This window comes from Symphalangus syndactylus, chromosome 19 (assembly GCF_028878055.3).
Source record: "Symphalangus syndactylus isolate Jambi chromosome 19, NHGRI_mSymSyn1-v2.1_pri, whole genome shotgun sequence".
Lineage (NCBI taxonomy): Eukaryota > Metazoa > Chordata > Mammalia > Primates > Hylobatidae > Symphalangus > Symphalangus syndactylus.
This window is the reverse complement of record NC_072434.2, coordinates 49,301,280-49,314,094: the sequence shown is the minus strand read 5'-3', so window position 1 is coordinate 49,314,094 and position 12,815 is coordinate 49,301,280. Positions and strand designations below refer to the sequence as shown.

Below are 12,815 nucleotides of genomic sequence, written 5' to 3'. Positions count from 1 at the left end.
AGTGGGACTACAGGTGTGCGCCACCATGCCCAGCTAATTTTTGTATTTTTAGAAAAGACGAGGTTTTGCCATGTTGGCGAGGCTGGTCTTGAACTCCTGACCTCAGGCGATCCGCCTGCCTTGGCCTGCCAAAGTACTGGGATTAGAGGTGTGAGCCACCGCGCCCGGCTTCTTTGTCTCTTTTTATAGCTTTTGTCTTGAAATCTGTTTTGTCTGATGTAAGTATAGCTACTCCTGCTCTTTTTGGTTTCCATTTGCATAGAATATCTTTTTCCATCCTTTTATTTTCAGTCTATATGTGTCTTTATAAATGAAGTATGTTTCTTGTAGGCAGCAGACTGTTCAAGCGATTCTCCTGCCTCAGCCTCTGGAGTAGCTGTGATTACAGGTGCACGCCACCATGCCTGGCTAATTTTTTTGTATTTTTAGTAGAGACGAGTTTTCACCATGTTGGCCAGGCTGGTCTCAAACTCCTGACCTCAAGTGATCTGCCCGCCTTGGCCTCCCAAAGTGCTGGGATTACAGGCGTGAGCCACCGCGCCTGGCCTAAGTGAGGTGATCTTGGCTCATTGGAACCTCCGCCTTCCAGACTCAGGTTATCCTTTCACCTCAGCCTCCCAAGTGGCTGAGATTACAGGCACATGCCACCATGCCCAGCTAGTTTTTTGTATTTTTGTAGAGATGGGGGTTTGGCCGTATTCCCCAGGCTGGCAAATAACATCTAATAACTCATTATTTTAAGCTAATGATTACTTAATACTGATTGTAAAAACTAACAAATAAGCAAAGAGAAAATTAACAAAAACTCTACACTTTAACTTTATTCCCCTGCTTTTTAACTTTTTATTGTTTCTATTTATATTTTATTCTACTGTCTGTGTCTTGAAAAGTTATGGTTATTATTTTTGATAGGTTCATCTTTTAGTCTTTCTACTCAAGATATGGGTAGTTTACAAACCTTACTGACAGTGTTAAAATACTCTGTGTACTTACTATTTACCAGTGAGTTTTGCACCTTCAGATGATTTCTTATTGCTCATTAATGCCCTTTTCTTTCTGGTTGAAGAACTCCCTTTAGCATTTCTTGTAGGATAGGTCTAGTGTTGATTAAATCTCTCAGCTTTTTCGTCTGGGAAGATCTTTATATTTCCTTCATGTTTGATGGGTATTTTTGCTGGATATACTATTCTAGGATAAAAGTTTTTTTTCCTTCAGTACTTTAAATATGTTGTGCCATTCTCTCCTGGCCTGTGTGGCTTTCTACTGAGAAGTCTGCTGCCAGATGTATTGGAACTCCTTTGTATGTTGTTTCTTTTTTCTTGCTGATTTTAGGATTCTTTCTTTATCCTTAACCTTTGGGAGTTTGACTGTTAAAAAGTCTTGAGGTAGTCTTATTTGCATTAAATCTGCTTGGTGTTCTATAACCTTGTACTTGAATATTGATATCTTTCTCTAGGTTTGGAATGTTCTCAGTTATTATCCCTTTGAATAGACTTTCTACACTGATCTCTCTCTCTCTCTATTACCTCTTTAAGACCAAAAGCTCTTCGATTTGTCCATTTGAGGCTATCTTATAGATCTTCTAGGCATGCTTCGTTTGTCATTCTTATTTTTCTTTAGTTTCCACTGACTGTATATTTTCAAATAGCCTGCCTTCGAGCTTACTGATTCTTTCTTTTGCTTGATCAGTTCTGCTGTTGAGAGACTCTGATGCATTCTACAGTATGTCAATTGAATTTTTTAGCACCAGAATTTCTGCTTGATTTTAACAAATTATTTCCATCTCTGTTAAGGATAGGATTCTAAATTCCTTCTCTGTTATATCTTGATTTTTTTGAGTTTCTTCAAAACAGTTATTTTGAATGCTCTGTTTGAAAGGTCACATACCTCTATCACTCTGAGATTGGTTGCTGGTGCCTTATTAAGTTTGGTGAGGTCATGTTTTTCTGGATGGTCTTAATGCTTGTGGATATTCATCTGGATATTGAAAAGTTAGGTATTTATTGTAGTCATCACAGTCTGGGCTTGTTTATACCCATCCTTCTTGGGAAGGCTTTCCAAGTATTCAAAGGGAATTGAGTGTTGTCATCCATGGTCACTGCAGCCATATTTGCATTAGGGGGCAGCAACCCAAGCCCAGTAACATTGTGACTCTTGCAGGCTCATAGAGGTACCACTTTGATGGTCTTGGGTAACAAATCTGAGAGAATTCTTTCGATTACCGGACAAAGACTCTTGTTCTTTTCCCTTACTTTCCCCCAAAGAAATGGAGTCTGTCTCTCCACGTTGAGCTGATGGGAGCTGGAGGAGGGGTGACAAAACTACCCATGTGGCCATCACATTGGGACTGTGCTACATCAGACCTGAAGCCAGCACAGCACTGGGTCTTACCCAAGGCCTGCGGCAGTCACTGCCTGATTCCTGCCGATGTTCACTCAAGGCCCATGGTTCTTCATCAGCAGGTATTGAATCCAGCCAGGCTTATGCCCTTTCCTTAGGGTGGCAGCTTCTCCAACTCACAGCCTATGTTGGGTCAGAAATGCTGTCTGGGAGCCAAGGCCTGGAGTTAGGAACCTTAATCGGGAGCCAGGCCTGGAATCCGGGACTCCAGGAGTCTGCCTGGTGCTCTACTCCACTGTGGCCTGAAGCTAGGGCCTGGAATGTGGGCCTCAGGACTCTGCCTGTTACCTTATTTTGCTGTGGCAGAGCTGGTATTTAAGTTGCAAGACAAAGTCCTCTTTTACTCTCCAGTCTCCTTTCCTTAAGCAGAAGGAAGGAGTCTCTCCTGGAGCTGCAAGCCATGCTGCCTGGGGTTGAGGGAGGGGTGATGCAAGCACTCCCTTGGCTGCCCCAGCTGGTGTCTTACTAGGTCATATGCACCCCCAGTCCACTGCCTCTGAGTTCAACACAGCACCAGGACTTGCCTATGAAGTCCTTGTGGTTTAAACTGCCTTTCAAGTTTGTTTAAGACCCCAGAGTGCTTTAGCCTATAGTGGTGTGCCTATCTGGAACTCAGGTTCTTACTGGTGGGATGGACCATTCCTTTCTGGCTAGGACTAGCCTAAATGTTTCCTCCATAGGTACCAGCTGAATTCTGCCCTGTGTTGCTTTCTGCTGTGACAAGCAAGACTGAGTTCCAGTGCAGAGTCCCATAGTCACTGCACTCTCCCTCCCCAAACACACAGATTCCGTCTTCATACCATGCAGCTGATGCTGGGGAATGGGAGAGAAGTGATGTTGACAATGCAATACTATCTTTCTTACCCTCTTCAGTGCCTTTTTCCTTGATATGATGTTAAAACCAGGTACTGTGATTGCTCAACTGATTTTTGGTTCTTATGAAGGTACTTTCTTGTGGGGGTAGTTGTTGAATTTGGTGTTCCTGCCAGGGGGACAGTCGCCGGAGGGTTCTATTTGGCCATCCTGCTCTGCCTCCTCTGCCATAGTTTGTTTTTTAATATGCTTATTTTAGTTTGCTTTTGGTTTATCTTATTTTAAGATTATAATTAAGAAGCACCTACAGGAGAGGAAAAATACATTTTCCTTCTGTCCTTCTAGGTTCTCTACTGTGCCCATGTAACAAAAGACAGATTAACAAGACAAAAACATACACATTTATTGAATGTAAGTTTGAAACCTTCAGAAGGAAATGAAGACCCGAAGAAACAGTTAAACCTGAGTGTTTTTATACTAACTTCTATGAAGAGTGGAGAGTTGTAGAAAATGTGATAGGACAATAGGCTGTGAGTCAAGAGTAGTAAACTGGGGAAACTTGGCAAAACCTGTTCATTTTGGTTCCTCTGGGTATCCTTTCACCTTTGGAGATAAAGATGCTTCTTTTCTCTGGGTATAGGGAGGGCACCTGTCACATGAGGATTTTATGATCTGCTTCAGGGGATGGTCAGTTCTTCCTGCATCTGCCCTTCCTCAAATTCCTTTAGCTTAAAATATTCAATATGCCAAGGTGCCAGATTTTGGAGTTGCATGTTCAGAACTCCATCACATTCAAGTGTGGAAACTCAGGTTAGCTTGCTTAGTATTAATGCATTATTCCTCCTTTGGAAATGTATGTATTATTTAGGAAAATGGCTTATGTATATTATTGTAATTTAATTTTTTCTGAAATGTCTATCCCTTACGTTTTTAGAGAAGCTTATATACATTAATTTTCAGAGACCTAAAAATATTGAATAAATACTGTTTGTTGCTTTTAAACAATCCATGGGGAGTAGAAAAATTTTGATTTTAGTATTGATGGTTTACCGTTTCTTGTAGAGATTCACAGTTCCTCTATACTTGATCCAAAGTGTTACCAGTGTCTTTAAGGCAAATGGCAACACTTGAGCCTGGGAAAGTCATTTTATTTCAATAACTTTTTTTCCCCAAAGCTACATTGGCTGTTTGAGGAGAAAGTTATAGAGAATCAGTTTTTGTAGCACATCAGTCATTACTAAAGTATGACTGTGTTCTGTTTAACTGCTTAGTTTTCTTTCTACTTAACCCATTGCATGGAATATATAAAAGGATTTTTTTTTTTTTTTTTTTTTTTTTTTTTGAGACAGAGTCTTGCTCTGTCACCCAGGCTGGAGTGCAATGACATGATCTCGGCCCACCGCAACTTCCGCCTCCCAGGTTCAGTTGATTCTTCTGCCTCAGCCTCCCAAGTAGCTGGGATTACAGGCATGCGCCACCACACCCAACTAATTTTTGTATTTTTAGTAGAGATGGGGTTTCACCGTGTTGGTCAGGCTGGTCTTGAACTCCTGACCTCAGGTGATCTGCCCGCCTTGGCCTCCCAAAGTGCTGTGATCACAGACATAAGCCACCACACCCTGCCAAAAGGAAGATTTTATTATGGAAAATTTTAGCCAAATTCTTTTCTCTAAAATGTTTAAAATCTTAATTTAAAGGCAGTTAATAAGTATTGTTAACAACAAAACTACTTGTTTTTAAAATTCAAACATAATTATGAATAGTTTAACAATTAATAAAATGAACATTTAAGTAGTGCTTAAGCCCATTTTTCTGAGAATGAGACAGAATTGAAGCTGAGTAAATATACATTAGTGTGTTTTCTTTATGTAATTCTGAATCTTATGTAAATGAATTTGTAGAATGAAACACTGCGGGAGGAATCCTTTTTGCCCTTCCCAAGTGAAGCTCCCATAGGTACAGTTGGGTTGTCCTTCTGGGTTGCTTTAAGGGCACTTTAGCAGTTTTAAAAACTTAAGTACTAATTTCATAGCCAGTGTCAGCTGAATTTATTGAAGTAGGTTAGACTCTGGATAGGAACTTGTTTCCCAACCCTAAAGAGAGTCATTATCCATTCTTCTATTTGTTAGAGAATGGTAATAAATTCTTCCACATTGACCACAAGTCTAGAGCAATTTCAGAAAATCTAGATAGTTGGATTTCTTCAGGTATAGGAAATTACTTAAGATTCTCTCTGACTTTTATTATCCCAGTGGACTGAAAACAAAAACAAAACAAATAAAAAGAAAAGTCAACTCCTTCCCAGCCCCAAAGAAGCCATATTCAATGGTTGTATTCGTTAAAATAGAAACTTATATCCCTCCCTGCCCCTCACCCCGCCCCCCAGACAAAGAATACACATGCAAAAATGCAATTAATTCTTTGGGAATTCTTTTCTTAAAAAAATTTTTATTATTGTAGGTTATTCTTCCTTTCCAGTTTAATTAAGCAAGCTTTTAATGTACTATATGCCTAGCAGTGTTTCCTTTGGACACTGGAAAATCAGTTTCTCTGCATATAGAATATAAAATTCTTTTCTGGTTAGCAGTTAAGAAATAGTATAGTCATATGATAAAACATATGGTAACTGAAAGTATAAGTATTATGAGAAGTAAGTAGTTAGTGATCAATATGTTTTTAATTTATGAAGGAAGGCTTCATGGAAGATTTAGGATTTCAGATGATGCTTGAAGGTTGGATATGAGTTGACAGAAATAGATGTATAGAATATGGAATAAGAAGCATGAACAGAAACTTTGAATTTCAAAGTGCCAGATAGTAACTTAAAAATGTTTTTGGAGGCCGGGTGCGGTGGCTCACGCTTGTAATCCCAGCACTTTGGGAGGCCGAGGCGGGCGGATCACGAGGTCAGGAGATCCAGACTACGGTGAAACCCCGTCTCTACTAAAAATACAAAAAATTAGCCGGGCGTGGTGGCGGGCGCCTGTAGTCCCAGCTACTCGGAGAGGCTGAGGCAGGAGAATGGCGTGAACCCGGGAGGCGGAGCTTGCAGTGAGCCGAGATCGCGCCACTGCACTCCAGCCTGGGCGACAGAGCGAGACTCCGTCTCAAAAAAAAAAAAAAAAAAGAAAAGTTTTTGGGTGAGAACTCATATATGGCACTGTGTTAAAGCAGCCTCGGCAAAATTAATTGGTCTGCCATCACAAATTAAGTTGCAGATCAGTAAGTGAAAAATCAGGGACTCACAAGCTCAAGTCTTTTGAACTTAAACATCCTTGCTGTATTAACATTCACTGATAACCTATGAGGGTGGCACTGAGAATCTACTAGGTGCTATTAATTCTGAGAATATAAAACTTAATAAGACATGTTTCTTTCTGAGAGACAGAGACACACACACATGCGTGTATACAATGGTTAATTTCTTGTGTAAATCACTCAATGTATATATGCTATAGAAAAGTTAATCTGCGTTTCCCATGATTGTCTCATTAGTGGGAATATCTTCTTAGAGATTATAGCATTTAAAGAATATTGGTATAATTCAACAATTAAATACAAACACTTCATGTAATGTTCTAAAACTGGAGAAAATCTGGATTGGATTTCAGTGAGCAATAATATGTCATTCTTCAATATGGCACACCTTCCTAATGGGTTAATTAGTATATTTGACTCTATGTGATTTTTACCTTACATGACAGTTTAAAAAGCTGCAATTATACTGTACCTTGTTGGGCCTTCTCACAATTTTGTAATCAACTGGTAGTTAAATAGTGAGTGAGTGTTTACTCTTTACTAAATGGAGATACCTTTACATCTTTTTTTTTTTTATTTCTTTTCTTTTGAGATGGGGTCTAGCTCTGTCACCCAGGCTGGAGTGCAGTGGCGCAGTCTCAGCTCGCTGTAACCTCTGCCTCTCGGGTTCAAGTGATTCTCCTGCCTCAGCCTCACAAGTAGCTGGGACTACAGATGCTCACCACCACCCTGGCTAATTTTTTGTATTTTTAGTAGAGATGGGGTTTCACCATGTTGGCCAGGATGGTCTCGATCTCTTGACCTCGTGATCCACCTGCCTTGGCCTCCCAAAGTGCTGGGATTACAGGTGTGAGCCACCACGCCCGGCCACCTTTATGTCATTTTAAATGATTTAAGAATAAAAGCTACTTAACCAACTTATGAGGCATTACAGAATAGGAGCTAAGAGCATGGATTATGGAGCCAGTCTGCCTGGATTCAAATCCAGACTTTGCTGCTTATTACGTGAATGGCCATTGCCTTTGTTTTCCCAGCTATAAAGTGGGTATAATGATAATACCTATTTCTTTTTTTGGATGGAGTCTCACTCTGTCATGCAGGCTGGAGTGCAGTGGTGTGATCTTGGCTCACTGCAACCTCCGCCTCCTGGGTTCCAGCGATTCTCCTGCCTCCGCCTCCCTGAGTAGCTGGGATTACAGGCATGTGCCACCATGCCCGGCTAATTTTTGTAGTTTTAGTAGAGACAGGGTTTCACCATGTTGGTCAGGCTGGTCTCGAACTCCTGACCTCATGATCTGCTCACCCCGGCCTCCCAAAGTGCTGGGATTACAGGTGTGAGCCACCACGCCTGGCCAGATAATACCTATTTCATAGGTTTGTTGTATTTGGCATATAGTAAGCACTATCAAGTGTTAGTTATTACAAATCCATTATCCCTTATTTGCAATTTTGAAATTAAAATAATCAAACCATAAAGCAGTAGTTTTTATACAACTTACTTGACAGCAAATCCTGATCTAATTTATGTCTTTGTAACGTATAGTCTGTTTTTGACCCTATACTTGACCTTAAGTTATGTATAGTTTGTAAAAGTCGTTTGTAATGGCTGGGCGTGGTGGCTGATACCTATAATCCCAGCACTTTGGGAGGTCGAGGCAGGCAGATCACTTGATACCAGGAGTTTGAGACCAGCCTGGCCAACATGGTGAAACCTGTCTCTAATAAAAATACAAAAATTAGGCAGGAATGGTGGCACACGCCTGTAGTCCCAGCTACTCGAGAGGCTGAATCATGAGAACCACTTGAATCCCAGAGGTGGAGGTTGCAGTAAGCTGAGACTGTGCCACTGCACTCCAGCCTGGGTGACAGAGCAAGACTCTGTCTCAAAAAAAAAAAAAAAGTCCTTTATAAAATGCAGATACTCGTGTTACTATTTTGTGATACATATTGGGCAGTATAGTTGACAGCCTTATGAAGTAAAAATAAACTTGGACATAATTATTATTGAGTACAGTCAGCCCTCTGTATCTATGGGTTCTATATCTGTGGATTCAGCCAACCATGGATTGAAAATATTCAGGAAATAGTTTACAGTCCCACAAACAGTGTAAAAGTGTTCCTGTTTCTCCACATCCTCTCCAGCACCTGTTGTTTCCTGACTTTTTAATGAGTGCCATTCTAACTGGTGTGAGATGGTATCTCATTGTGGTTTTGATTTGCATTTCTCTGATGGCCAGTGATGATGAGCATTTTTTCATGTGTTTTTTGGCTGCATAAATGTCTTCTTTTGAGAAGTGTCTGTTCATGTCCTTCGCCCACTTTTTGATGGGATTGTTTGTTTTTTTTTCTTGTAAATTTGTTTGAGTTCATTGTAGATTCTGGATATTAGCCCTTTGTCAGATGAGTGGGTTGCAAAAATTTTCTCCCATTCTGTAGGTTGCCTGTTCACTCTGGTGGTAGTTTCTTTTGCTGTGCAGAAGCTCTTTAGTTTAATTAGATCCCATTTGTCAATTTTGGCTTTCGTTGCCATTGCTTTTGGTGTTTTAGACATGAAGTCCTTGCCCACGCCTATGTCCTGAATGGTATTGCCTAGGTTTTCTTGTAGGATTTTAATGGTTTTAGGTCTAACATTTAAGTCTTTAGTCCATCTTGAATTAATTTTTGTATAAGGCGTAAGGAAGGGATCCAGTTTCAGCTTTCTACATATGGCTAGCCAGTTTTCCCAGCACCATTTATTAAATAGGGAATCCTTTCCCCATTTCTTGTTTTTGTCAGGTTTGTCAAAGATCCGATAGTTGTAGGTATGCGGCATCATTTCTGAACATCACACCCCGGAGACTGTTGTAGGGTGGGGGGAGGGGGGAGGGACAGCATTAGGAGATACACCTAATGCTAAATGACGAGTTAATGGGTGCAGCAAAACAACATGGCACATGGATACATATGTAACAAACCTGCACATTGTGCACATGTACCCTAAAACCTAAAGTATAATAATAAAAAAAAAAGTTTAGGTAAAAAAAAAAAAAAAAAAGAAAATATTCAGGAAATAAAAAAGGATGATTGTGCCTGTACTGAACATGCAGATTTTTTTCCCTTGTCATTATCCCCTAAACAATACAGTATAACAACTATTTATGTAGCATTTTACATTGTTGGGTATTATAAGTAATCTAAAGATGATTTAAAGTATACAAGAGAATGAGCAGAGGTTATATGCAAATACTATGGCATTTTATATAAGGCATGAGCATCCATGAAGTTTGGTTTCTGTGGTAGTGGGGGGTCCTGGAATGAATCCCCCACAGATGCTGAGGGATGACTGTAATGTTAGCAATAGCGTCTATTTATTAAATGTTTACTGTGTGCCAGGCACTATGCTGGGTATTTTATATCCATTATCTTATATATTCCAGTAGTCTGCAGTAGGGAAGTTGTATTGATCCTGTGTTTAATGTGCTGAAGTTTAGGGAGATTAAGTAATTTGCCCAGTGTCACTCCAGCAGTGTGCCAGCAGTGCTAGAATTCAGATTTTATCTCTCTGACTTTCTTGGTAACTCCTGTGTTCTTTCTATAACCTACACTGCCTCTCTAGTTTAGACAATTTTCGTAAGGAAATAAAAATCACTGATATGCTAAAGTACATTGTTGTTTTGCTCTTTTTACCTTTGATCTTAGGTGCTGGAAAACCACCTATGTTTGGTGATTATGAAGCTCAGAGACACTGGCAAGAAATTACTTTTAATTTACCGGTCAAACAATGGTATGATAATTTTAACTTGTTTTTCTTGTTTATCATAGTTAATATAGATTGTTTGAAAATATTAAAAGGACAACACGCTATTTTCTTCATCTTGAACATCCTCATCTCTTGCATACTGGTGCCACATATATATTGCCTTGCATTTTGTAGGCCTGTCTTTGAAATTTGATAGTCCTGAAAGTTAATTCGTATACTTAGTTAGATGGGCTATGATGCTGAACTAGAACGTTGATGATAAAACTCTGAATGTCTATATGTCCTCTGGACATAAACTATGGAAGCACCATCATAGGCTAAAAACATTTCTTCCCTGTTCCCTCATCCACTGTTTCTCTCGCTAAAGATCACTATGATTGTAACTATAGATATAAATAGAGGAGAGCTTTGGCAGTAGCTGATGGCTGAATTTGCAGAGCTGAAAAAGGGACCAAAGGGAGATGCCTACAATAATAGGACTTGTATTCAACTCTGAAAATTTCACGCGTCCCTTTGGTTCACCTTTGAATACCCTGAATCTAGTATAGGGCATGACACATCGTAGACCCTCAATAAAAATTTGTGGAAGGAATGAGTATTTAGGTGTTCATTTTCTCTTTTTATTTTGAGACGGAGTCTCACTCTGTTGCCCAGGCTGGAGTGCAGTGGCGCGATCCCAGCTCACTGCAACCTCTGCTGCCTGGGTTCAAGCGATTCTCCTGCCTCAGCCTCCCAAGTATCTGGGATTGCAGGCGCCTGCCACCATGCCTGGCTAATTTTTGTAGTTTTTAGGAGAGACAGGGTTTCACCATCTTGGCCAGGCTGGTTTTGAACTCCTAACCTCATGATCCACCCACCTTGGCCTCCCAAAGTGCTGGGATTACAGGCTTGAGCCACCATGTGCGGCCTAGGTGTTCGTTTTCATATGGTCTCGTTTCCATAGCTTTCTCTTTGTATTATGAAGGAGGAGGTCAGCTGTACCCTTCATTGGTTTTATGATACAGTATATATTAAACCTTCTGTTTCTGAAAACGCAGAGAACTTCATAGAAATTTTTGTTAATTATTATTGCTCTCTATCATAATTGAGCAGTGGTGATTAACCTTCATTTTATATACAAGTCTACCTAAAGTATAAAATAGTAGTAGCTTAGTGGTAAAGAGTGTAGGTGCTAGAGTCAGACTGTCTGAGTTCAGATCCCAGCTCTACTATTTATTAGCTGTGTGACCTTTGGCAAATTATTTAACTTTCTCAACCACAGTTTTATCACTTGTAGAATGAAAATAATAGACTACATATTTCACTGGGTTATTGTGAGGACCGAATAAAATGATACATGTAAAGCACTTAGGCCAGTCCCTGGCATGTAATGAACTCTCAATAAATGTTAGCTGTGGTTATAGCATCATAGAAATTCATGCCTGTGTCATTTTTATTGAACATATCCTGATAACAGTTGATGACATTACTTATTGACTTACTAGATGGCTGGTAGGTTATTCTCTTAGAGACTGGCTATATAAAATGTTCATATTATATTGTTGAGTGCTTTGGCTACTGCTTTTATATAGGCCCTTTATCAGAGAATTTTATGCAAGAACTTCATATTGAGTTTTCTATTGATAGGTTGCCTGTTCCCTAGTTAGAGTTTGGAGTGTTTCAAATGGAAGAGGAACCCAAAACACTTTAAATGTCTCTTAGTAGGAGAATGATTAAATAAAGTCTATTCTTATGTGTACATTTTTTCTAGGTAGATTCCTAGAAGTGGAAGCTCTAAAGTAACACCAGGATATCTCTTTCTACATACACTGACCAACATTTAATAATACCAGACTTTTAAAATTGGCATTTCCTTGAGTAATTGTGACCTGAGCATCTTCTAATGTATTTATTGATAATTATATTTCTTTTCTTTTTTTTTTTTTTTGAGACGGAGTCTTGCTCTGTTGCCCAGGCTGGAGTGCAGTGGCGTGATCTTGGCTCACTGCAAGCTCCGCCTCCCAGGTTCACGCCATTCTCCTGCCTCAGCCTCCTGAGTAGCTGGGACTACAGGCGCCCACCACCATGCCCGGCTAATTTTTTTTTGTATTTTTAGTAGAGACGGGGTTTCATCGTGGTCTTGATCTCCTGACCTCGTGATCCGCCCGCCTCGGCCTCCCAAAGTGCTGGGATTACAGGCTTGAGCCACCACGCCTGGCCGATAATTAGATTTCTTTTCAAAATTGCTTGTTCATTTCTTTCCCCCATGTTTGTAATGGATAATCATTTTTGTAATGATTTGTATGATTTTTAAATAGTTATACTAATTTTCTATGCTGTGTAATGAATGACCTCAAATGCTAATTGCTTAAACACACATTTATTATCACAGTTTCTTTAGATCAGGAGTTTGGGCACAGCTTAGCTAGGTATTCTGCTCAGAGTTTCAGAAGGCTATAATCCAGGTGTCAGTTGGGCTGCAGACTTATCAGAGGCTCAAATGGAGAAGGATGCATTTCCAAGTTTCCTCAGGCTGTTGGCAGACTTAGTCTCCTTGCATCTGCAAGAGTGAGGGCTTCAGTTTCTTGTTGGGAGCCACTCTTGGCTCCTAGAGCTCACATGCCAT

The 12,815-nt window shown here is 40.0% G+C and overlaps 1 protein-coding gene and 1 long non-coding RNA gene across 5 annotated transcripts in view; both read left to right on the top strand.

Annotated features, from left to right (window-relative positions):
- Positions 1-12,815, top strand: part of ALG6 (ALG6 alpha-1,3-glucosyltransferase) — a 71,678-nt gene that overhangs the window by 20,701 nt on the left and 38,162 nt on the right. For all 4 annotated transcript variants that reach the window (XM_055234657.2, XM_063613340.1, XM_055234656.2 and 1 more), the window contains exon 3: positions 10,150-10,234. In XM_055234657.2, the coding sequence (XP_055090632.1) occupies positions 10,150-10,234 (85 nt within the window). The remainder of the gene's footprint in view (positions 1-10,149; positions 10,235-12,815) is intronic.
- Positions 2,269-4,433, top strand: LOC134731895 (uncharacterized). Its single transcript, XR_010114589.1, has 3 exons — positions 2,269-2,462; positions 3,081-3,305; positions 3,559-4,433. It is a non-coding gene; the product is annotated as an uncharacterized lncRNA (long non-coding RNA).